This window comes from Lagopus leucura, unplaced genomic scaffold (genome assembly GCF_019238085.1).
Source record: "Lagopus leucura isolate 7727_CA_CO unplaced genomic scaffold, USGS_WTPT01 Super-Scaffold_100059, whole genome shotgun sequence".
Taxonomy (NCBI): Eukaryota; Metazoa; Chordata; class Aves; order Galliformes; family Phasianidae; genus Lagopus; species Lagopus leucura.
In genome coordinates this window covers 286,181-312,204 of record NW_024962305.1, presented here as the reverse complement: position 1 = coordinate 312,204, position 26,024 = coordinate 286,181, and the positions used below count along the sequence as shown (strand labels likewise).

The window sequence follows — 26,024 nt, the reverse complement described above, 5'->3', positions numbered from 1 at the left end:
GTGAGAAACCCAAACAGCAACCATGTCATGGAATGGCATTGCTGCCTTCCCTGGTTACGTCTGTGGGTTGCTGTGGGTCTGTGGGTCCCTGGTTACGTCTACTGAAATGGACCCTGCTTAGATGATGGGCTGGCAGATGTGTGTGCTATGATTTGGGGGAAAAATGGAAGAAAGAGGGTGCTGGAGTGAGTAAAGCAGAAGTAAGTGGCACAGAAGATGTGTTGTGTTGAAACTGAAATCTGCTTGGTTTACAGTCCAGGCTGGTAGAGGGAAAACATGGAAGGGTTGAAATGATTTGTGGAATTACTGGAAGAAAGAAACTGAAAGCACTGATGAGAAGACAGCTAGAGGGAAGTTCAGTGCTGCCAGCTCCCACAGGGTTATTTTGGATTTGGATTTGGGACAGAGGGCTTGGAAGCATTGGCTGCTGATGGCCTGAGATCTGGTGGGGCTCTCCATTCTTATTATAAGAGCAGCAGGAGTTTAACCTTTGTGGTTATGAAGAAAAGCTCAACAACAGCCTGAATGTGCCCTGTGGGTTAAAATCAAGTATAGAATCATAGAATGGCAGAATCATGGAATGGGTTGGGTTGGAAGGGACCTCAAGGGTCGTCACACTCCAACCTCCTTGCCTCAGCCAACTGACTTGGTGTGTAATAACTCCCCTCCACATGCCTCCTTTTTGCTCTCTTTTTTTAAATCTTATGACTTTAAAGCCAGTTCCAAGGCCATTAGGATCCTGAAGGAGCCCCTCGTCTGTCATTGTGCATTCCTGTCACAGAGGTTCTCCTCCAGCTGTCCTTAGAATCACAGAACCATCACCAAGGTTGGAACAGAGCTCTAGATCACCCAGTCCAACCTGTGTGGTTCTATAACAGGGATGTGTTCAAATACTTGTATTCTGGGACACGTTCCCTTGTTTAACATGTATTGTGCTTTGGAAGATGAGAACTGTTGCCTGTAGATTGGATTTGGAGCCCTTATAACAGATCTCTTCGATGTTTGCTGTGCTTAAAAGCACTCATCACCGTGTTTCCCCAAACAAGAACCTGCAGTAGAGGAGCTGGAGCTGTGCTGCTCTGTGCTGTTTGCATGGGGCTGTGTGCACTGCTGCTGCTCTGCTGCATTTCTGCCCTGCACAGCACAGAGCTATTGAGCCCCGTCTGCCTTGCAGGCATTCCTGCTGTTTCTCATCCTGCTTGCCAGGGAATTCAGATTTAGAACCGAAAGAATACGGGGTCAGCATGATGCTATGGTCAAGGTATTTTTCATTACGTTCCGAGAGCTTCGTGTGCTCCCTGTGATTGATGGTAGCTTCAGGCTTGAAACAGAAATGAGTTTACCTGCTTAATCTCCGTTGTTTTTAATAGGATTGGTGATGTGACTTAAAGCAGTGCTTGTTTTTCCCTTCTGTGTGAGACCACTGTTGTAAGAGAAGTGAAGCAGATGAGGAGCAGGCTGGGGTTTGACCTCCAGCTTTAAGCAGGGCTGAAGGGTCCAGTCTGTGTCCATTCCTTCCTTTCAGCTTGGACATCTCCAGCATGACATGGCAAGTTGTATCTGTGCTGTAGTATATTGCTCAGGGAGGTGGTGGAGTCTCCTTCTGTGGATGTTCCAGACCCATCTGACATTGACCTGCATGTCCTATTTTATGGGGATTGGACACAATGATCTCTGGAGGTCTCTTCCAACCCCTGCAGTTCTGTGGTTCTGTGACATAAAGTTCTTAATCCACGGATTTCAGTTGGGGTCTTAAACTGCAGATTCCTGCCATATGAAATAAATCTGATGCAGATCCAAGGGCTGGAAGTGGTTGTGCAGCTCTCTGTGCAGGCATGGGGAGTGAAACGAGATGAACCTGCAGTGTTTGCACAAGAGTTTCTTCTGTGCAGTGTTTGAAGCTCCCTGCTCTGCTGCAGTTAAGTTTTTAATGCAACAAAATCTGTATTTCCTCCTTGAGGTTTATCCTTAATTTCTATCTACAGTTAAGATTTTAGCTGCTACATGTCATTAAATGGTAACCATAGAAAACTGCTTTTTCCTGCTGTTCCATCTGCACTGTGAGCAGAAAGGTGATGTTTTCCAGGCATGATTTTTGCCTCAAGGAGAATTGTATGGGATGGCAGAAATCCCTTTGTGTTGTGACTGGAGACAAATGCAGCATTCGTGCTCCAAGGTGCAGACTGGCTTGCAGCTACAGGAGAAGTAATGCTTATTTCCTGTAAATACCTGATATTTCTTAGCAAAGTGCAGCACTGACTGCAGTGGCATCGAGGATGCTGTCATGGATGAGCTCCTGCTTGGATATGCAGTCTTGAGAAAGACCTCTCAGATCCCCAAGTCCAACCTCACCCCATCCCACCATGCCCATCACCATGTCCCAAGTGCCACATCCCCACGTTCTGGAATACCTGCAGGGATGGGGACTCCCACACCTCCCTTGGCAGCCCATGCCAATGCATCACCACTATTTTGGTTGCTAACATCCAACCTGACTCTGCCCTGGTGAAACATGAGGCCATCATCCCGTTGTATCGTGAGGTAGTTGGGAGAAGAAGCCAACCAAAAGAGAAGAGACCCACCCTGTAGGGATGCCTCCCCTCCTGCCATCCTCACACTGAGCTTCACAGTGCCCAGCTGCTGCCAGTGGGGCTGGAGCCTTGTGGCAGGGTCTGCACAGAGATGAATTCCTCAGTCCTGCCATCACAGGGCCTTTGTGCTCCTTAAAGGGCTGCACAGCTCTCAGATGCTTTAGATGCCCCAAATTCTGTCTGTGCTGGTATTAAATACGGTGTGGATTGGCCACCAGCTGACGCACTGAAGATCTCTGTCTATGTGCATCTGTGTTTGTCTGCACATGGCATTAGTGCAGTGCTGTTGGGAAGCACAGCCTGCCAGGTCCCATGCTTTCAGCACATGACTCCAGAGCTGCCCCTTTGCTGTGCCCCCTGCCTCCATCCCTCCTGTGCTCCCCAGCCACAGCCTACACATGGCTGCAGCCCACCAGCTCCACTGGAGCAGCCCAGAACTGCAGCATTCTGCCTTTTTTGATACCCAGGTTGTGCTTTCTGGATGGATTCAGCAATGGGAAGAGCACCAAGTGCTGTTCTGTGTGCACAGCCCTGCAGCCCTTCCAGCCATGCTGCAGCACGTCCCATAACACATAATAATAAGTGCAGGGCTATAGCCTGGGAAAGGCTCAGCCCAGAGAGATCTGCTCTCAGCAGATTGCCCCAGGTGAACATTCCTGCTCTGATGTGTCCGAGGTCATCAGTTTATCTTTCCCAAATCTGGAGCATGCCATCTGGTTTTGTATCCTTCTCTTTAAAGGTGGGACCCATAAGAGATTTTGCAACAACCAAGAGCTGTTGGTTTCCTTTATAACCTTTGCATTGAGGAAAGGTTTCCTCTTTTGTCTCCATCAGTGTGACAGCCACTGTGTGCTTTGATTTGCACCTCCAGGGTGTGAGGACTTCAAGTATGGGGTTCTCATGGGTGCTGCTTCAGCCCCTTGGGCACAATTCAGTGCAGCTCAGGGTTGTGGGCTGTTGGGATTCTTTTTACAGCCCATCACTGCTCGTGTCACAGTCATGAATCACAGAGCCATGAAATCTCAGAGGATTGGCCCCAAATGTGCGCTGTAATGATCCTGCAGCAGAGCTGTGTGAGCATCAGCAGAAGTTTGGAACCTGTGTTTCATTTCTCAGAGTTATGGTGGAACACAGCACAGCTCAGTGATAAGGAAGCGAAGCTCTTTAAGTTATGACTCTTAGGAGTCATATTTTACTCGAGAGAAAAGGTAAGAAAGTGACAGTTATTTGGGCATAGAGCCTGCCATCTGTGCTCGAAAAAGCTTACTTTGACCCATAGTTATTTCGGTTTTTACCCTCAGTTTGGTGTATTGAAGATCTTAGCTGCTGGCGTTTCTCTGCTAAGGTTAATGAGAAATGATTAATGAGAAATAGGCTGAGGTTTCTGAAAGGAATGTTCTGTGGGTGGGATGTATTGTGCTCAGCACTGCAGCTCTGTTCCAGTGGAAGTTTTATCCTAAAAAACGTATTTATCAGTGCTGGCAGCCAAAGAAACCTATAAGCACCTTTCTTGGTTTCATCTTAGCTTCTCCCATTGAAGTGTCAGCGTGTTTACCTGACAGAAGTGGGTGTCTCAATGCCAACAAGCAGATGTGGTTCTCATCAGCTGCATGTGTTGGTTTCAGGCCTCAGAATATGTGACAGAGAGCTGAATTTTGGGACACCCGTGGGGTACACAATCATTGAGCTGACAGCATGGATGGCAAGCACAGTGCCCAGAGAGAAAAAGATAGGAAAGGTGAAGGTTGAAGGCTGCACCAACTCCGTTGGGGTGGATGTGGAGTGGACATTGCTTTTACGTCTTTGTATTTGTGGATGATGAGTTGGTGGCTTTACATGGAAGTGGTTGATGTCTCAGTGTAAAGCTCAGCATGGGGGTGGGTGGTAATGAGGGAGTGCAGTGTCCTGTGCTCCAAGAGGGATGGTGGTGGGATGTGCACTACCAGCACTTGGCCACAGAGCCACACCACTGTGCCCAGGGACAGAAATTAGCAGAGAGTTTGGCCTTGGCTTGGTATTTACCATGGGCTAAGTGAAAGTGATGCATTTCAGGGGATTTAGGAGATAAATATCTCCAGGTCCATCTATGCGCACACCCAGGGCTTAGGAAGAGTTGGAATGAAGTTGATTGTTGAATTGAATGGTGAGTTATGTGTTAATATATCAGCAGCCCTGCTCTTGGGAACCGGGCAGTGCAAGGGGAAACAGATGGATATTGCACAGAAAGCATCCCAAAACCAGCACAAATCAAAGCACTGGGGTCAGGTTCTGAGCTGAACTCACCCAGAGGAACAGTTGTTGGTGTGAGGCAGGTGGGGGATCCGTCTGTGTGGCACCTCGTTGTCAGACAGTCTTTATAAACCATATTTTGTCAGGTGATGCATTCCTGAGAGCAACGTCTGGGAAGGTTGTGGCTGTGATGCAAATTGAGAGGTAGGAGCAGCGCTGCTAATGGATCATCCTTAATTGTTTCTGGGGTTGTGTGCTCTTAACGCAGCGTTGCACATCGTTTTTAATGCTCTCTGTAATTACAAACGGCTTCTATCGGTGCGAGCCCGAACGTTCTTGCAGAAGCAGTGTCATTAAGTGCAATTTCATCTCTGATTTATGTGGAGTGTGGCTTTTCGGCTGCGCGGCGCCGTGCACAGCAGTGTGAGTGTGCAAGCACCTCTTCCTCCCGTGCTCATTTTCTTTGTGATTCTTTCCTTCAAGCCACTTTGACGAGCTACTCCGAGAACGTGGAGCGCACAAAGTATGGAGGGGAAAGCAGCAAGGAGATGGGCTCGGGAGGCAACCTGAAGCCCTGGCAGTCCCAGAAGTCCAGCATGGACTCGTGCCTGTACCGTGTGGATGAGAACATGACAGCCTCAACCTACAGCCTGAACAAGATCCCGGAGAGGAACCTGGAGACCGTCCTGTCCCAGTCAGTGCAGTCCATCCCGCTGTACCTCATGCCACGGCCCAACTCGGTCGCAGGTAAGAGCGTGATGGCTTTGCCTTCGGGTTGGATTGTAGCTCAAGGTGCGGCCCTTTCATGTCACAGCCCTTGTCCTGTGCTCCTTTCTGTAGTCATCATCGTTTAGTGGGACAGAAACTGTCTTCTCACGTGCCACAGTACTTCTAAATGGAGAATTCTGGTGGGGAGAACTGTTTCTGTTGTTGTTTAATGGCTCTGTTGGCCATCTGTGATGTCATTTTTACAAAGCTGTATAGCTGTACGATTATTGGCAAGGAGTTGTAAAAAAGCAGAATGTATTTCCTTCCTGCCTTGCAATACGAATATGCAGTATTTCAAACGTGATGTCGATTCCACATCTTCCACTTCTTGTCTTCCAAAGGGAAAAAGCCAAGTGCCCAAACTTCCCTGCTGATCCTCAGAGCCTCACAGTGAAGCCAATTAGGATAAGCTATCTGCAGAATAATTGCTGTGGATCCCACCTCTCTCAATGGGACTTCACCCTGGCTGCATTAGCACACACATGTGCATGCACTGCTTCCCCTGGAGCAGCACCTGAGCTCGGCCAACAACCAGACTTCTTTTGTTCAGAACTCTCTTCATTTAATTTCAGATGCACTGTTGGGAAGGTTCTTAAATGATGTAGCAATAGCTTAGTGGTGTCTGAACACTGCTGAGGTCAGATTTCAAATTGGTACCAGTACAGCAGCAAGAGGGAGGATTAGAAATGCTAAAGCTGTACTGAAAAGCTTCTTGTTTGGAATTATTCTTTCTTGCATGCTGCTGTGTGTTTTTTGCTTGCTGGGTAACTTCTCTGGGATTGCACATGGGTGATCCTTATGGGTCCCTTCTGCCTTGGGGGATCCTGTGATGGCCCTGTGATGATGTTGAGGTGTCTGTCTCCATAGACACGTGGGAAGGTTGAGCCTTGGTCTGTGTGCAGACCAGAATCTGTTCTGGGATAATGTCTGTCAAAGCAGCAGTGCTTCTCCACCCAGGCTGCATTGCATAACTGGATTACATTGCCTCTTTAATCCCACTCCAGAGTCAGAGGCCCAAAAGCAATATAGGAATGAGTTTGTCATCAATGCTAAAATACAGAGTGTGGTGGTACAACATCTGTCACGCACTCACATCTGAGAGACTGAAAGCATGGGATTTCAGCATGGAAACAAGTGATGGGAACAAAAAGAACTGAAACTCAGGCTGCAAAGCCTCATCACATTGGATTGGGGTTCATTTCTTGTGGGTGAGCCCTCACCAACACCATCAGAGGAGTGCTGGGCTGCTCACTGCACACATTGGGTTGGTTGGGTTGCCTGTGGGAGGGGTTGAGGTGGAGGTGCAGCCATCCAGCAGAGCTGGGGAGCACCTCTTCCTTCTGTGTTCTTGTGCTCTGGAATGTTCAACTAACACACGTATTCCAGGATAAAGTGGAGTGGGAATAACGATGGAAAAGAAGGTTCAGATTAACCTGTTGGTCGTTTAATGTCAGATGTTTTTTCCCACAAGTTCGTGCACTGCAGTGTTACATTTTCTAGCTGTTACATGAGTGATGGGAGAGGGAACCCAGCTCAGAGCTGCCATGGTTGACTGCAGCCTATCTGCAAAGCATGCTGCTGCCCAAAGGCAGTGCTGCCTGCAAGCCACCTCCTCGCACCAGCATTGCACACTTTGCAGCCAGCTGGTAAACCAGATCAGTGTGCTAATTGGGCTGGAAATTAACCCTGCAGGTGTTCATCTCGAGGCACAGGTTGGTGAGCATGGAGCAGGGCACGTGGCCATGCTGTCTTTTAGCAGTGTTCCTTGTGTGAAGCCAACCACACCTTTGCTAACACACACTGTTCTTGGTTCTGTTTTGTAACGCTGCTGAATGTGTGCACAGGCAATGTGTTTACACACGATCTGTTGTAGGGATGCAGTGCATAGCAGCACTTCCACCTCGTGGCTTTGTAATGTATTATTTTTTTTAATTTTCTATTAAAGTTGTCCTTGCATAGCCTTCAGAATGGCACCAGGCTGTTTTTACACCAGACTCACAATCCATGCCATGCAGTGCATCCCTTTGGTCACCTCCAGCCCACAGACTGCAGCCGTTCTCCCAGCGCGTATCGATCCAGCCTTGCATAAAACATCTTCTGAAGCAATTAAAAACAGTTTGTTGGGAACATTTCTCTTGAAAGACCACTGGAGCACCTTGGAATGCCAGCATGGGCCGTGCACTGTGGTGGAGCACTTGGGAGATCACTTGGGTTCATGGCTTAATGTGGGAACAGTGCAGCTCTTCTCTCTTATGGGTCTGGGGGTGGGAGAAGCCCAGGGCAGCTCTGCAGCCAAGAGGGCTCAGTGCTGGCTGTCTTTAGGTATAGAAAGGTGTTTTTGATTTCCTTAGGGAAGAGCTCTTCATTGAGTTAGCATTTGTCTCCTGCACTCTTCTCCCATGGATTGCTGGAGCTGAAATTCCTCCAGCCTCTTTTTGCTCTTCTCTCCAAAATTCCAAGGCTGGTTTTGTTCCCTCTGCTGTTTCTGGTTTATACTATTTCTGCCATTTTCTTCACCCTCACTTTTATAAAGGAAATTCTTCCCAGGATGCATTCTATTTACCTTTATTTACCTACCTGCCACAGCACAGCCCAGGAAATTCCTAATTCCATCCTCTAAGCTGCACAGAAGCAGCTGCAGTGCACTGGCTGTGTGCTGCCTTTGGAAACCAAGAGGATAAGGGAATTCCCTCCCCACATTGGTGACACAGAGAGCACTTTTTGGGTGATAGCATCACCTCTCTGGAGTGTGGGCTTCGTAGTACAAAGAGCTTCCTTCACTCTGATGCTGCTGTCACCAGTTTTTCGATCTGTGTGGCATTCACAGAGCATAATTGAGTCATCAGAAGTTCTAATTGAAACCCCAACCTCAAAGGCAAAGAGAGAAAATAAAAGAAGGGAATAGAAAGGAGCAAAGAAGTGGATACAAAGCTGGTCGAGCAATTCCTTCTGATCACAGCAAATCGCAGCAGAGGTGGTGGTAATTCCCTGTGTCATCACATCACCTGTTCTACAAAGTGCTCTTTGCTTTTGTGCTGTACCTCTCTGCAGAGATGGAGCGTGCTCTGTTCTACTGTGGGAAACCAGAGCTGCAAGCAGCCAGAGGTTGGATCCAAGAAAAACACCTATAAAAGTAATCCCAGGTCTTCCAGCAGTTCTTTAAAGCTCAGTTGTACGGCTCAGAGCCATGAATGCATTGGCTTTGCTGTTTTACTCTTTTATTGTTCATAGAAACTGAAAGCTGCAACAGTGTTTGCTTTCTTCCTACCGCATCCCAGGCAAACACACGCAGTCATTCATCTTGCATTCTTCCAGCGTGTCTCACAGCAATCAGCAGGAGGCACTTGGCACTGAGGCTGTGCATTCAGGCCTTTGGATGAACACAGATGCAGGGATGGCCCCAGGAAGAAGCAGCACAGGAGCTGTGTGTGAACACCTTCTGCTTTGCCCAGAGGAAAGAGAATCGATGCCAGCCAGGCACAGAAGGAATTCAGATAAGACCCAAAATGTAACATTACTTAATTGTGCTCGACTCCTCTTTGCTCACTTAGAGCACACGTCCAGCCCAGCACAATGTCATTAAATCTAAATTGTATTTATTAATATGCTGAGTTGGGATGCATGGGGATCTCACCTTGCAGCAGTGCATTCTGCCCTGAGCAAACCAAGCCCATGTGTTTGGCTGCTGCATCACAGCTCCGTGCCAGGGCCTCCTTTTCCATATTCAGAGTTCATTGGGACCCTGGAAGGATTGCAGCAGCAGCACACAGGTATCATTTTTGAGGAGGTATTTGTTCCTCCTGTGTGTTCTATCTGCAGTTGCAGTGTCTTGCTGCGCAGAATAAACCTCACCACTGAGGGGAAGCTTTTGTGAGTTTAATAGTATATTTTATAAGATCAATTCATCTTGCATTATGTTTGAAGTACCGCAGTGCATTATCAGGAAAAAATGACTTTTGTTTCTCTGGCTGGAGGCCTCTTTAATTATTCCTCTGTTCTAAATGGGAAAGATAAATCTCAGCTGATCAGTGGGGGTGCTGCAGGGATGCTCTGGGACAGAGCACTGGACACAGCAGCGCTGGTGGTGGGAGCAGAAGGGCAGCTCTGTGCTGCTGGGAGCATCTCCCCATCACAGAAGTTGGAATGTTAGAATCCTTAGAGTTGGAAGGGACCTCTGAAGGCCATCTCTCCCAACTCCCCACAATGCACAGAGACTCCACAGCTCAATCAGGTTGCCCAGGGCCTGATCCAGACCCTGAAAAAAGGTCTTTTTCAGCAGGGCTGCACTCAGTTCTTCCACTGGTAACGGGGTTTGCCTTGACGCAGGTGCAAGACCTTGCACTTGGATTTATTGAATCTCATGAGGTTCACCTGGGCCCACTGCTCAGCCTGTCTAAGTCCCTCTGGGTGGCATTCTGTCCCTCTGGTGTGTCACCTCACCCCACAGCTTGGGGTCATCAGCAAACTGCTGAGGGTGCACTCAACCCCACTGTCAAAGTCACTGATGAAGAGATGAAAAGTATTGGGCCCAGCACTGCGGCCCCTGGGGGCATCACTCATCATCACAGATCTCCATCCAGACATGGAGCCGTTGTCCACCGCTCTCTGACTTGATCCTGCTGCCAGTTCTTCATCCATTGAGCAGTCCACCCATCAAATCCACATCCTTCCGATTGGGAAAGAAGAATGCTATGGCATACCATGTCAAAAGTCTTACTGAAGTCCAGATAGTTGACATCAGTGGCTCTTCCCATGTCCATCGATGCAGTGACACCATTGGAGAAAGCTACTAGGTTGGTTAAGCAGGATTTGCCCTTGGTGAAGCCATGCTGGCTCTCCCATATCAGCTCTTTGCCTTCCTCGTGCCTTAGCATCACTCCCAGGAGGATCTGATCCGTGATCTTCCCCAGCACAGAGGTGAGACTGACAGTGCTGTGAGTCCAGTGTGGTTTGAATGCTCCACATCATGCATGGCATCTATTGGTGTCAAGAACAGATGGGCATTCAACATCCTGTATGGTTACCAGCAGGCTCTGTGCTGTGTGAGCAGCACAATCCCTGTCTCGTGGTCACACAGTGTGGTTAGAGGTAGGATTTTCATGGTGTGCCCATGAAGGTGGAGATTGCAAGTGAAAAAAAATGGGTAGTGATCGTATTATAGCATTGATGCTCTGCTCAGGGAGTAATGGGAATTTTCCAAGAGAATGCAAGTTGTTTTTTTTTTATATTGATGGATAACTGGAGGGAAAATGAATGTTGGGTTTAAGTTGTTATACGAAGTGGCAAAAAGGAGCTTCTGTCAGTGCTGATATGCTGAATGGTGATGGATAAAGAAGTGGAGTTACCAGGATGTTGAATGTCTCCGGTTATCCCTGATGATGGTCTAGAGAATTGATTGAGCCCAGAGGGGGCTGAGTGCAGGACATCTCTCTTGGAAATCATCATCCTGGGAATCTCTCAGTCTCACTTAATTTTTGGCTGCAACAAGATGTTGGAAAGATCTGTGCAGGTCCGTTAGGTGCCAGGTGGAAGGAATGCTCCTCTTCATTCTGAAATTCTCTGCTTTGTGAATCCCATGCTGTGGGACCAGAGGAAGGACCCAGCGCTGTGTGAGCAGAGGGGTATATTATTTGTCTGCCCAAATGTTTACTCATTTCACAGCAAGGAATTGGAGTTGGCTTCGCCAGCAGTTTTTGAGAAGTCACGCGATTAATTATTTTGATTTGATGTAAGAATCTTGTCATGGCACGTGAGCAAATAGTCAAGAATGGAATAGAAACGGTGCTTAGTCCCAGCAGTGCAATGGATGTGTCAACAGAAGGAGGTGGGCATGGTGCAGAGCAGCTGGGTGCTGGGCAGGCATTGCAGCACTGCACCATTGCGTGGTCACTGGGAGTTCTGGATGGGGCTGTCAGGAAGATGCATGGATGAGCACATATGTGAGAGATGGGCAGAGAGCAATAAATTACTTCTATTCATAGAATGATAGAATGGCCTGGGTTGAAAAGAACCACAATGCTCATCTGGTTTCAACCCTCTGCTATATGCAGGGTCGCCAACCAGCAGCCCAGGCTGCCCAGAGCCACATCCAGCCTGGCTTTGAATGCCTCCATCCAGCTCTGTGCAGATCACTAGATTCTCCCGTGAGGAAATGACTTTGGAACAGTAAAGTTATGTTCTTTAGTTCAGATGACATTTTTTGCTTTTAGTTGTGTAATTTTACTGGTCTCTCAAAGGTTTAGGTTTTTTGCCACACAGCAGTCCCTGTGCCTCCCCAGAGTTCCCAATGTCTTTGGGATCCTGAGTGTAACAGAGGGGACAGAGTGGAACCACAGAATGGTTGAGTTGGAGGGGACCAAATCCAAACTAAGTAGCTCTTACAGAGTTGAAGGATTGTGGAGTTCAGCATAAAATCACACCATCATGAGGGCTGGAAAATCCCTTTCATATCACCAAACCCAACCCCAACCCACCCCCACCATGCCCACCAACCACATCCCTCAGTGCCACATCCCCACACTTCCAGGGACAGTGACCCCACCACCTTCCTGGGCACCCTCCTCCAATGTATCACCGCTCTTTCAGATCAGTTTTTCCTGATATCCAGACATGCAGTGCATTATTGAGTTGTCTGTAACACAGCAGGAGATGCTGACCATCAAAGACCATGTGCGTGGAGGTTGAGTGAGTTCTGTATTGGGGGATATCAGATATAAGTGTCTCCATTTGTCTTTGTTGTTTGTGAACGTTGACAAGGGAGCAACCCAGAGCAAACACCACCAGGGTACGAGAAACCATTACCAAAACACTTCTTCATTCCAAGCTATGGGAAATCAGCCTTGCCTCATCCCAGCTGCGTTGATTCATGGTATTGATATATATATACCTGCATGCTTTGCTGACAAAAGGAAACGGGAGCTAAGATGGGCTCTCCTCTCTCTGGCAGCCACCAGCTCGGCCCACCTGGAGGACCTGGCATACCTGGATGAGCAGAGGCACACCCCCCTGCGCACCTCCCTCCGCATGCCCCGGCAGAGCGTGGCTGGAGCCCGCGCACAGCAGGACCTGCGAGGTAGGATGAGGAGCCACGTGCGTCTGTGCGTCGCTGTGCTGGGTGGGGGATGCTCTCCTGGTCTGTGTGGATGCTCCTGCAGTTGGTCCCCGAGCTCCTCTCCCCGCTTGCTCCTCAACGTCCCCCTGTTTCTGAGCGCTGGGTTCATTCAGAGGGTTGGGAGTTCTCCCCTCGGTCCCTTTGGGGTCACTCCCTGCAGCAGGGGCTGCTCACGGTGGTGGCCTTCAGGTGTCCCTCTTGCTGCTCAAAGGCCTTTCGAGGGGGGGAGGCTCATCTGCTTCTTCCTGGTAAGCCCCACACAAGGTCATCAGCAATGAGAAGAAGCACCAGGGCTGGCAGTTCCACCTTCTGTTTGATTCCAGATAGATTTGGCACTGCTGCAACGCTGTGTCCATGGGCCTTCCATCCCGTTACTCTTGGTTTGAGCTTCCAGTAGCTGTGGGAGCAGTGGTGGCCCTGCAACCGCAGCACATCCCCCAGTTTGTGCTTCCTTCCCATCACCAAGTGAGCAAACAGCACAAGGGGCTCAGAGGGCGACACACAGGGGCTTCTTTGGCTTCTGCTGCTGAGGGTGAGGAGGTAAAAATTTCCATTGCTGCTCTGAGAAAGCGGCTCTGGGATCTGCACAAAGCACGAGCCCCCCTTGTGGGGCAAAGAGCGTTTGTGTTGTGCTGGATCGCAGTCTGTCATGAAATCATCTTGGCTGGTGAGGCTGTTACAGAAATGGATGAGCAGCAGAAAGCAAGCTTTGACAGACAGAATTTCCATATGTTCGAGGAGAGCAGCTTGCCAAGCCTTCGTAATTTGCAGTGATTGCATCCAAAACATGGGAGTTTATTGTAGGAACAGAATCGAGTTGTTTTCCAGACGCGCTTTTGAGAAACGTAGCGCGGCGTGTTCTCTTTCTTCCCTTCCTTTGTGTGTTTTCCCTTTTCATGTTGCATGGGAATAGCAGCAGTGTTTGGGTTTTTGGAACTTGTTTCTGATTGCGGTTGAAGAGAAGATGCTATTTTTAAAAAGAGGAGGGGAGAGAAGATGGTGTGAAAAAATCAAGCCAGCAGTATTTGGAAATATTTTCATTTCAATGAATATACATTATTTGGGATTGGCTTTTTTCCCCCAAAATATGAAGGAGCCCAGATATTTCTGTGAGGTTGCGTTCATCTGCACTGCTGCAATCTCCAGCTCTTTGTTCCAGCTGGAAATGCTAAACTTGAGTTCAGCTTCACTGCCTCCATTCTTGGCATCATGTTGGGGTTTGGACCCAGTGGGCTGTGGGTGCAGCAAATGCATCACAGCCCACTTATTTGGGTCCCAGCCTTTATGAATCCCAGTGCAGAGAAATTAAATGGGGATCTTGGCATCTTGGCTATTTTTTTGTGCTGCTAAGTCAGTTATTTGAACCAGAAGAGCAACTTTGCAATGTAATCCCCAAGGCTAAGAGCATTACAATGTCTGTACTGTGGCAGGTTTTTAATAGGATGGTTCAGGCTCTTTTTGGTGTTGCTATTTTGAGCCAGAGCCATTTGGAGCCTTTATGGATTTTTGTAACCTGGAATGGAACCACAGAGTGGTTGGGTTGAAAGAGACCTTGAAGATCCCCCAGTTCCAAGCCCTGCTGGGGGTTGATGCTATCCAGTAGTGCCCACACTGCCCTGGGCTCCTTCCAATCCAAAGTACAAGGTGGTGCTTGGGATATATCCTGGTGGCACCCAAATGGTGCAGTGTTAGAGCACCCAGCTGCTGCCATCAGGACTTCTTTTACTCCCAGAATGGCAGCGCTGGTGCAGTGGGAGAACCTCATTGGGTTGGGGAGGCTCATGGGCATGGAGGCTCATAGAATCATTGGAAAAGATCACCAAGATCATCCAGTCCAACCACCAGCCCATCAAGTGGGGGTGCCCAGACTCGATGCTGCAATGGACCAGGACTGTTGGCCAATACAGACCGTGTGGCAGTTGTTTCCCTTAAACTCTTTTCTGTAACTTTTAGTTTTTCCCTCTGATGCTTATTCCATGCTGCAGCCTTTTGGGTCTATTACAGCACAGTCCAGTGTCTTCAGACATGCAGTCTATGAAAAATAGGCACAGGTTTCATGGTGATGAGTGGAGGCACTTAAGATGACACTTGAAAGAAGCTGCAGTCTGAAGCAAAGAAAGGAAATAAATTCAACATTTGTCTAATTTATGGGCTCCTATTTACCAAAGAACACATTAGATGCTGATAGATACTGTGTTATTCAGAACCACATTTCACTGTAATAAATATTAAAGTGCTTCTTGCCCGGGCTTTATCTCAAGATGTTGGCAATACCCACGTTGTGCATCTCAGCCCCACACGAGCTTCCTTTGGACAGCAAGATGCATTTCCATCAGGAGCTCAAATGCTTCTGGAGCAAAGTACCAAACAAATAATGAGCTGTGGGCGCTGGTTGTCAGCAGTCTGAGAAGGCAGGTGGTTTCTGGACAGGCATTGAAGGTTCTTTCAGCAAAGTAAGGTGACACAAACTTAAAAGAAAAGCAGCAGAGGACGCCCTGTGTGGTGCAGGGTGAGCTGTGATTCCTGCTTGTTGGCAGCCCAGTGGGTTTTGTTCAGTTGTGCATGTAGTACAACCACTTCACTTGGATTTAACTGATGTTTTCAGCTGCAAAAAGAAAAATTAGAGCCAGGAGAGATGTGGCAGACAGTGCTTCAGCTTGGGGTTGAGAATATTTCTCAGACTCTACCAAAGCTTGCACAGTATTTCATTGATGCTGTTACACTGCCATGAAAATGTGATGCTGCCAGATTTGATGCTGTCCCACTCTGATACCCATAAGGATAAGGGTTTAAGTTATGATAAGATATTATCAGAAGTTCTGGGTGTTTCCAGCCTAAGTTCTACATAATGCCTCATTGGAAATGAATACAAACCAAGCATTTGTCAGTGTTTTAATTTTACTGGCTGTGTGTTTTGCAAGGGCTGAAGTCAGTTCAAGGACTAAAACAGTTCATCCAAAATGTGTGCACACGTCCTCACCCCACATTTCTGAGCCTCTTCAGCCTCTTTTTCAGAGTTCTTTCCATTGATTTATCCTTTCATTAATTTCTGCCCCAAGTGTTGAAGCTGCAATGCTGCCTCCCTTCTCCCTGCTTCCCCTTCTCTTGTGACCTGGTGCTTCATTGCATTTTGTTCAGTCCTTAGCTATCAGCTCAGCTTCTGAGAGCAAGGATTTGTTGTTCTGCAGAATGGAGCTGGTGGAGGCTGCAGCTGTGGCTCAGCAGAGCCTTACATCACTTGGAGCTCTGCATGGAGCTTGCTGGCTTGCTCTGCTGTGACCCAAGGGGCTGACAGGGCTGCAAGACTTGGCAGACAAGTGAGCACATCTCTGCTGGGGCCATGTTGAGCCTTCTTCAGGGCTGTGCCTATTCATGTCCAAGTTTAGGACAGCCTTTGTCTCTATGGGATGCAGCAGTTGGCAATGCATCCGTCCTCCCTTCTGGAAAGAAATGGGGATTTAAGTCTGTTTGCCCCCCACGTAAACTGTGTCCCACAGCTTAATTAGGGACATCTTTTCATTAGCTCCTGAGGCCATTTGGTACCTGGTGACCATCTGGCTCACATCTGCATGGGCTCCATGCTGCTTTCAGGAAAGCACTGCCATACATCCTCACTCACTCACCCATCCCATAGGCACAGAGCTGCAGCTTACCAACCCCCAGTCTGAGCTCCGTGTTTTAAAACCAAAGCAGTCACCTGCTGTCTGCGTGGCCACTTCCCGAAAGTTTCCCCTTAAGAAATCATCTCAGCAATAGAGTGTGAAGGAGCAGCAGCTGTCTCTGCCAGCACAAAGTGCTTCCATCCATTTCTTTTTTGGGTATATATGTATCATCTCCCAGTTACAGACCTTCCAGGCAGAACAAGCCGTATGAGTTGATCCTTCTGTTCCCAGGTTGGCACCGGGTTGGTGTGGAGCTCCTGCTTTTTTTAGGCCTGTGTTCCCTAGATAGCTTGCACTGAGTGGAAAGAACGGCAGATACCTTCTCCCTCCACCCCCAAATGTTCCTGCAAAGGTTTCCAGACTGGTTTAGTTTTAGTTATTCACTTGATAATAATCCAAAGGTGGAACGAATGCAGAGCCGAGAGCTGAGCATGGCAGCAGCAGAAGCCATGCAGCAGTCCCTGTGCCTGCCCAGAGATCCAATGTCTTTGGAATCCTTAGCATTGCAAGGAGGGGACAACATGGAATCATAGAATGGTTGAGATGGAAGGGACCTTAATAATCAGCTGGTTCCAACCCACCACCATGGGCTGTTCTGGGATGCAGAGCTGAGGAATGTCCCCAGCTGCCCTGACTCTGGCAGCCCATAGAAGCAAATGACGGTGTTAATTTCATCATGGAAACAAACTCCAGCTATGGCCAAGTCATTAGATAAAAACAAAACATAGCAGGCTGCTTTTTTGGTGCTTCGTGCCTCTTTTAAACAGAGATGAAAAGATTCCGCGTGCAATGAAGCCATTTGTAGCTCTCTTTCATTACCTTCAGAGGAATTAATTAACCCACAAACGCTTCTGATTTTCCCTTGATTGCCAAAGGGATGCACTTGAATTTCTCCTCCCTCCTCCTGCTAGGCTCTGAGGAGCTTTTCAAAAGATGAGCTTGCATACAGAAGTGGGGAAATGAGCCCAGCCAGCTTCTGCATTTCTGGCTGCTGGTGCTGCAGTGTGTGTGGCAGGTCAGGAGTGCTTCCTGTGGTACACAGGGCCTTACCTGTCCCTGCACACTGGGCTGGGCTGTGCTCATAAACTTCATTTCTGGCAGGGTGGGCTTTGCTTACTGAGTTCTTGGACAAACAAGGGGTATTCTTGGGTGCTAGGGGCTGGAGCCCGAGTCATGGAATCATAGAATGACCTGGGTTGAAAAAGTCCTCAAAGATCATCTGGTTCCAACCCCCTGATGTGTGCAGGTCGCCAACCAGCAGCCCAGGCTGCCCAGAGCCACGTCCAGCCTGGCCTTGAATGCCTGCAGGGATGGGGCATCCACAGCCTCCTTGGGCAACCTGTTCCAGTGCCTTACCACCCTCTGATGAAAAACTTCCTCCTAATATCCAACCTCAACCTCCCCAGCCTCACTTTAAAACCATTCCCCCTTGTCCTATCACCATCCACCCCCACAAACAGCCGTTCCCCCTCCTGTTTATACTCTCCATTCAAGTACTGGAAGGCCACAACAAGGTCTCCCTGGAGCTTTCTCTTCTCCTTTGTCCACCCACTTCTGTGATATTTTTAGTGGAAAAGACCCCATTCTCCTTCAGTTTAGCCTTTGTTGCAGAGCAAATGAAGCAGCTGCAAGGAATGTCCGTACTAGCTTCAATTCTTTTTCCCTCTTGCAACAAAAAGATGCCCAACAAACAGCGATCAGGCCAGTAGTTACGCGCACTTAGCATTAACACACAGTTCTGTCCCGGCGTTTGTTTGCAGTGCGCTTTGCACCCTACCGACCTCCAGACATCTCCCTGAAGCCGCTGCTCTTCGAGGTCCCCAGCATCACCACCGAATCCGTCTTTGTGGGCCGGGACTGGGTGTTCCACGAGATCGATGCACAGCTGCAGAGCTCCAACGCCAGCGTGAACCGCGGTGTGGTGATCGTGGGGAACATCGGCTTTGGGAAGACTGCCATCATCTCCAGGCTGGTTGCACTCAGCTGCCACGGCACTCGCATGAGGCAGATTGCATCTGACAGCCCGCACGCCTCACCCAAACGTAAGTGTGGCCCTGTGCAGCTCTTCAAAGCCTGCAGCCCTAACCAAACCCTGACCCGAAACTAAGCTGACTGTCACCTATCCAGAGCCTAACCTAATCTAACCCAACATAACCTAAACTGCCCCACCTAGCCCTAACCCTAACTAAACCTAACCCTACCCTAACCCTAACTAAACCCTAACCCTAACATAGCCCTAACCTAACCCTAACCTAACCTAACCCTAATCCTAGCAACCTACCCTAATCCTAACCTAACCTAACTTAACCTACCCCTAACCCTAATCCTAGCCTAATCCTAACCGTAACTAAGTCCTAACCTAACCCTAACCCTAACCCTAACTAAACCCTAACCCTAACCCTAGCCTAATCCTAACCTAACGCTAACCCTAACCAAACTCTAATCCTAACCCTAACCAAATCCTAACCTAACTAATACTAACCTAACCTTCTAACCTAACCCTAACCCAACCTTAACCTTAACCCTAACCCTAACCCTTGTCTTTTTACTTCTGCAGTGTTCTTAGGGAAAAAGATCCAGTTCTCTTTCAGTTTAGTCTTTGTTGCAGAGCAAAGGAAGCAGCTGCCAGGAATGTTTGTGCTATTTGTGATGCAAATGTACTCTGTGAAGGGTCATTATAGCTGTCTCTTTATTCCCTGCCTTAGAAGGATCACAGATTTTCTCCCATCAGAAAGACTCCAATGCTTCTTGCAGGTACTCTATGATTACAAATCCTCTCTGAGGATTTTCTTCAGGACCAGGCTGGATGAGGCCATGGGCAGCCTGCTCCAGTCCCAGCACTGGAGGTTGGTGGCCCTGCTGTGGCAGGGTTTGGAACCCAGTGATCTTTGGGGTTCCTTCCAACCTAAGCCATTCTGTCATTTTGTTGCCCTCCTCCTTTCCCATACAGACTCAGTGTGTGATGCTGTAGAACCCCATGTGGGTTTGGCAGCCAGGACTGCTCTGCCTCCCAATCCCATTCAGTTTGCAGGTGGAGATGGCAGCATTTTCCAACCACTCTGCTCCTAGTAAGTAAGACAGGACTAAAAATACCAGGTTCTGTACCTAAGGACATCTTCAAGGATCTAGGTCAGTGTATCTCAGAGACACTGTGGTTAAATCTGTTTACTGGAATCCAGTGCTCTGAGCCATGGAGAGATATCTGAGATGTCACCGCTCGGTGCCGTGTTGAGGAGTGCCACTTGTCAGCACTAACCCAGCAGTGCAGGGTGAAAGGCAGGCCTGGTTTCTATATTTTAGCTGTAACTCTGCAGAGGAGAGCCTCCCCAGTCTGCTGGGAATGATTGTGGGATTTAAAAGATTACTGCACTGAACAGCACCCCTCATGCACCATTCATGCACAAAGAGCAGAGATCCTCGCTCATCCAGTGCAGCCCTTGAGTTCACACTCAGGTGTGCTGTGAGGTTAAAGCTGAGTGATTCCTTGGTGTCAGTCACTGAGGTGAGGACTTTAGAATCACTCAGTTTTATTTTCTGAAGCCTCCACAAAAGCCCTGAGTGTAGCTCTAGAAGATAAGAGCTGCTCTAGTGATTTCACAGGCTGAAAGAAGCTGAAAGAAGAAGCTCTGTAATGTCTGTGTTGAGCAATAAAACGCTAACTGGCTGCCCTGACCGTACTGCAGCACTTGTGTTATCAGCATTAGCAAACTGGAATAAATGCAGCCTCATACCATTAATTCCTGGCTCAGAAAAGCAGTGCAGGTGAAGGTAGTGTTGCATGCTCAAAACTGACATTGTGCGTCTTTGCTTCCATAGGCACAGCTGTCCTCCTTCGTTGTTTGCCATTAAGTGGGTCATTGTTTCCATTATGATTTCAGGTTGAGCTCAAGGATGCATTGCAGCTATCTATCCAGGCCAGTCCTCTGCCAGTGCAGTCTGTGCTTCAGATTGCTGCTTTTAAAGCATTCCTGTAACTGATAAATCAGTAATTAGGCATCACCAAGTTCTGCATATCTTAATGTCATTTAGTAATACTCTGAGTGCCTATGAGTGTGAAGGTTAGTAGTTTGGGGATGTTAACCACAAAGGCCAGGTGAGTGAACTGTTCTGCTTTTAAAGCTTTCTGCTTTTCTAAAATGCAAGAGAAATGGCTGAAATGCAATAAGAAGCAGATCACATCTGGCAGAGGTGATCCCAATGTAATTCATTATTTACTTACAAGACTTGTCCAGAACGTGGTGCTGCTCTTGCTTCTCTCCCTCTGATAGCACTGGTGGCCTTCAGAAGAAACATTGGCTCTAGCACACTGTTGATATATGCTGTAAAATCGGCACATCATTCAGAGCAATTTTCTGTCTCCATTCAAGGAAAACCCAGAACTAAATTAGTGAGTGATGGTTCCTAACAAAGGAAGACCTGTTAGCCAAAGTGCAGAGCATGGAGAGCTCTGAGATAGCCCAAACTCAAAGGTAGAGCATACTTCCATGAGTGTTCTATTCACTCATTGTGATTTAAATCAATGAAGTTACACTGGAGAAGATGAGGACAATGAGCTTAAAGCTTTATCTTAGCCCTTCCCATCCAGCTCCCGAAAGAAAGCTCCCCAGGAGCTCCGTGCTGCCTGGAGGTGTCACCTTCCCCCACTGCCCATAGTGCAGAGCAGAGCATTGGTGGAAGGTGCCACTGCCAGGAACAGACTGCTGGGAAGTACCAGCGTGACGGCTGTTGGCTGTGCTCATCCCTCAGCAGTTCCAAACCTCTTTCTTTGAGACAGACGTGGATGCAAACAGAGAGCTGCCCTTAACCCAACCGCCTTCTGCTCACTCCTCCATCGCCAGTGGGAGCTGCCCGGGGACCCCCGAGATGCGCCGGCGCCAGGAGGAGGCCATGAGGCGGCTCGCTTCCCAGGTATGGCAACATTTGGGATGGCTGCAGGCCTTGGGAAACTCTCTGTTGTCATGGGGATCTCTGGGAAGCTCTCCTGTCCTGCACCGCTTTGGCAGCTGGGAAAAGTGCGCATCCTGGGGGAGCAGAGAGGAAGAACTCCTGGAAGGAGTTTTATTACCCTCAGAAAGTTTCTGCTGTAGGAGGGAATTCCCGTTACATCGAGTGCACTCACCTCTAATCGTGAGACTTGATTTTTTCCAGCCACCATTGCAGTAGCAGATGTGTTACAGGATGGCACAGCTGCCAGAGTGACCATTGCTTTTCTTCAGCAGTGGAAAGCAGATTGCTTCCCTTTGAAAGGGGTGGGTTTCAAACAGCAGTAAAGGAGCAGGCTGCATGGGGTGCACATGGATGGTGCAGAACAGATCCTAGCCTGCTGTGAGCACTACACAAATGCCTTGGTGTTCTGATAAGTGCTGGTTGTACGTAGTGGTGTTTGTTGGTGTGGGTGAGCTGTGCAGCTCGCGTTTCATTGTGATCCTGGGATTTAGCCCTATTTTGTGATGGTGGGAAGGTGCCGTTGTGTTGCTGTGAAATCCAAAGGGCCTGCTCCTCCCCCAGGGTTTGGAGGATGTGAGCAGTGATGCTTTCCTGTTGCCTGTTCCCCTTTGGAGAGGAAAATACCAAGCAAAGTCTTTGTTCTCTGTCACCACCGGGACGTGTTTTGCTTGGCTTTCAGAGCCAGATACTGTCTTGTGCTGTCTGCTTTCCGCTGCACCCAGATGGCAAAGGCAGAGAGCGTGCAATTACTGTGTAAATAAATACTGGGACTTGATATTCTCCTCTTCCACATGGAGCTCTTGAAAGGAATGCAGCGGGCAGCTCTGCTTTCATTCAGAGCGCGTTAGTCATCGTGCTTCTTGTCAATCTTCACCATTACAGGCTGCCAGAAGGCAGCAATGCGTGCTATCTCTGCCTCAAGCACCTAATCTGTCCAGACTTTCTTCCCCTGAGTGCTTCAGTAATCCTGCTGGATACATAACTGATAAATGGGTACAGTTTTAGCTTCGGTTTCACACTGAAGAAGGTGAGGGATGTGGCTTTTTCAAGCTGTGTGTCATAGCTGGAGCACAAAAGATGCACTGAAGCTTTTTTGCATCTCTGGTCACTGGTTATGAGAATAAGAAATAATCTTCACAGCCAAAATGTAAAGTTAAAATAGCTTGGCTGCACACCCCTTTAGGAGGGGGTTTTAAAGCCCCATTCATCCCATAGCCAAAGGTTGGGGTGATGTGCCACCTCCAGTGCTCACTGCGGGACTGCAGCGTTCTGCTGCAATTCTTCATCTCCCAGTCAGCCTCCAATGCTGCAAACGCAGACAGAAGTAAATGTCACTGCTTCCTTCCAACGTGAGGCCGCCCTGAGCAGGTGGATGCCAGGGGTGATGAGCTGACCTGGAGCTTCTGGGAATGGCTTCTGCTGCTCAGGTGGCTGACACAGCACACAGGAACTTGGGGAAGCTTCGTAGCTCCACACAGGAGGTTGGGGTCCATTCCTAGTGCTGCTGTGCTGTCGTGCTTCAGCAGCACAGAGCCATCGAGTGGCTTTGGTTGGAAGGGACCTTGCAGGTCATTGGGCTCCAACCCCACGCAGGCTTGTATGGAGTCACTGCAGTTCAGCATGGGTTCAAATCCTGATTCAAAGCATGGCATCCTGTCACAAAAACAGACTTGTACTGAAAATGTAGCAGGCCTTGAGGTTTGGTTTCTCTCACCTTGCATGTTTCAGTTCCATACCAAAAGCAGTTCTGGTTTTATTGCATCAGAGCAGTCCAGCATGTCACAGACACAGCCTGATGGATCAGCAAGCGTCAGGAAAGGAAGTAAAGGCAAATGAAATGGGTCAGGGTGTTGGTCAAAGGATGGCTGGAGGTTGTGATGCATTCCTGTAACATCCAGGGCAGAGCTCAGCACCACTGCTGGATGCGTGCTGTCAGCAGCAGATAAATGGGTTTGCTCAGAAGGAGCAGTGCTGTATGATGTCCTCCCAGGTAAAACAAACACTGCCTGTTCCTCCACAGCTGCACAGGTTTTGAAGTCTCTGAGTGACACTGGGAGAAAAAGGATTTACTGACCCGGCAATGTAATTGAAAATCCATTAAAATAACAGTTCTGAGCTCTTTGTTCTGTGTGTGATCCCCTCGGTCGGAAACTCGGTCACACGTGTCTAAGTTGCCATTGAGAAATCACAAATGTGTTGGTTGCTCGAGGCTTTGAAGGTGCTGGAGTCTGAAATAGAGCAAATGGCCCTAATGGTCTCCGTCAGCATTTGTGGTTAAAGGCACCTGAGGGTCTGAGGCCACGTGTTCCTACAGGGCAGGAGAACACTCACATTGCTAAGCTCAACTCTGTGCCCAGGGCCCCATCTGAGAAAGAAAAGGAGAAATGCTTTGGTTCAGGAGGAAGGGAGAGCAAAGCATGTTCCTGCATCAGGAGCTGAGGAATGAAATACGGATTCCTGGCAGCCTGCTTAAAGCTCTTGTTCCACTGGCTGAAGAAGAAAGGGTGACCCTTAGGTTGGGCTGTTGGAAGAACAGTCCTTGCACACACGTTCTGTAGTTGCTGCTTTAATGGAACAGGTTGGAATTGAAGGGAGAAAGAAAGTGGTGACAGTGATGGACAGCTGCAGTCAGGAGTCTGTTAGGAGATACGAATCATATGTGAGGAGATAGATAACAGCGTGTGCATGTTCTGCTTTCCAGGCTGTGCAGTGGTCATCATGTCAGAGCAATGCAGGTGGGCATGAAAGAGGATCACTGATATTTTGGGAGGCTGAAGGAGCAGCATGCTGGTGGGAAGTGCCCACTCCCTTCCTTCTGAAAATGTCACCTACCCCAAACTGAGGAGCTGTGTGCTTCTGGTGGCAGGAATGACAGGAGAACAGTTGCTTCTCCTCCTCTGGATGCTCAGGGTGGGACTTGGCTGTCTGTTCTTCACGCAGTGAGTTCCTTGGGCTGAGGTTTGCTCATCGCTCTCGTTGTTGGAGATGAGCAAATGATTAATGTGAAAATGAAGTGCCTGCAGCCCACCAGCAGGAGCACTGCTAAGGCTCCTCTCTTCCTCTTTGCCACGCTGGAAAAGAGCATTGTTTTGCTTTATCCTCAGGTTTGGTGTTCACCAGCAAACGGAGCAAAATGCTTAGGAATGAACCGATGTACAGAAAAGTACTGGGTGCTTTCCACCCTGCAATGGGAAACAAGCCAACCCCGACTCATTTAAGGGTCTTTTGAAGTTCTTGCCAATGGTTCCTAGGAGGAAAAAAGCCATCATGAAGAGTGGGCCAAGTCCTGTCCCCCCCAGCCCTGCTGGTTGCTGTTGGATTCATGGTATCACTGCCCTCCCTTGGACCAGGAATGGGTTCTGTTGTGTGAGCAGCAGTTGTGGTAGGAAGGGTCGGATGCGCTCTGGGGGCATCTAATGAAAGAAAACAAGGAGCTTAAAACTGAGATTGCTCTGTTCCTTTTGTCGTTTCTCCCCTTACCCCTCCATCCTCCTGAGATGCTGTAAGTGGAAGTGGTGTGATGGCCACCCTGAGGGATCAGTGCAGAAAATGCTGGAAGTGCAGCGATGCTCCATGTAAGCACTGCAGCCCGGTGCTGGTGGGACTCACAGGGAGTGCTGGGGGAAAGGCAAAGCTCCAAGTCCTGCTGCCAACCCCAGGCTGCATTGGAGGCTGCGGTTGGGTGCTGCTGTTTGGAGAGGGATGGAGTAATGCACCAGGAAACACAGCATTGAGAGCAGCACAACTCACCTAGCAGTATTAAATGCATGGCAGCGTTCATTGTTCCTTAGCAGTGATTTCTGTCAATTTCCCAATATATTTTTTAAAGGCAGCATTAATCCTCTTGCTGGGAACTTTGCTGGCACAGAGCCCTTTTTCCCCTCCAGCCCCAGAGGAGCGGAGGCAGCAGGGCCACAGGCGTCCCCCAGCCATGAGGAGGTACAGCCTGCTGGGCAGCTCCTGCCTGCAAAGTTCCTCTTCCATCTCCACTCCATCCCTGCCCTCTGCAGCAGTCTGTAGCTTAAAGAGGGAGGACAGCAGGGTTTGTCTTGCCAGATCTGGCAGGCTCAGAAGCCACAAGCAAAGCTACTTGACTTGCAGCACCCACCCTGACACTTGCACGTGAAACATGAGCATTCCTGGCTGCGTGCTTGGTTGGCCTTTTGTTCAAATATATTTATGCACACATTATGGAAATAAGTTCACAGGGCTGCTGGATGCATTTGAAAGCAGCCCTCTGCCGTGGAGCAGCTGCCAGATCTCAGCAGTGCCAGGAAGGCTGCCCAGCCTGGGCTCATCCTGCAGGAGATGCACAGCAGTGTTCTGGTGAGCTGAGCACAGCAGAGCAGAGCTCTGTGTTGTTCTTAAACTCATCTGGGTTCCTCGGTGCTTGTAAACGTATTGTTTGATTGCACAGAGCAACTGCAAGGTTGCTCCAATATTTGAAAGGTCCTTCCAGTGTTAGAAAGTAGCATAAAAACAGGAGGGGAAACAACTGTTTACTGAGGGTGGATGGTGATAGGACAAGAGGGAATGGTTTTAAAATGAGACAGGGGAGGTTTAGGTTGGATATTAGGAGGAAGTTTTTCAGCCAGAGGGTGGTGAGGCACTGGCACAGGTTGCCCAAGGAGGCTGTGGATGCCCCATCCCTGCAGGCATTCAAGGCCAGGCTGGATGTGGCTCTGGGCAGCCTGGGCTGCTGGTTGGTGACCTGCA

At 48.8% G+C, this 26,024-nt stretch overlaps 1 protein-coding gene across 9 annotated transcripts in view; it reads left to right on the top strand.

Annotated features, from left to right (window-relative positions):
- The window catches only part of TANC2 (tetratricopeptide repeat, ankyrin repeat and coiled-coil containing 2), a 139,822-nt gene that overhangs the window by 66,243 nt on the left and 47,555 nt on the right, over positions 1–26,024 (top strand). For all 9 annotated transcript variants that reach the window (XM_042886550.1, XM_042886554.1, XM_042886558.1 and 6 more), the window contains 4 exons: positions 5,304–5,567; positions 12,535–12,660; positions 18,122–18,403; positions 21,136–21,269. In XM_042886550.1, the coding sequence (XP_042742484.1) occupies positions 5,304–5,567; positions 12,535–12,660; positions 18,122–18,403; positions 21,136–21,269 (806 nt within the window). The remainder of the gene's footprint in view (positions 1–5,303; positions 5,568–12,534; positions 12,661–18,121; positions 18,404–21,135; positions 21,270–26,024) is intronic.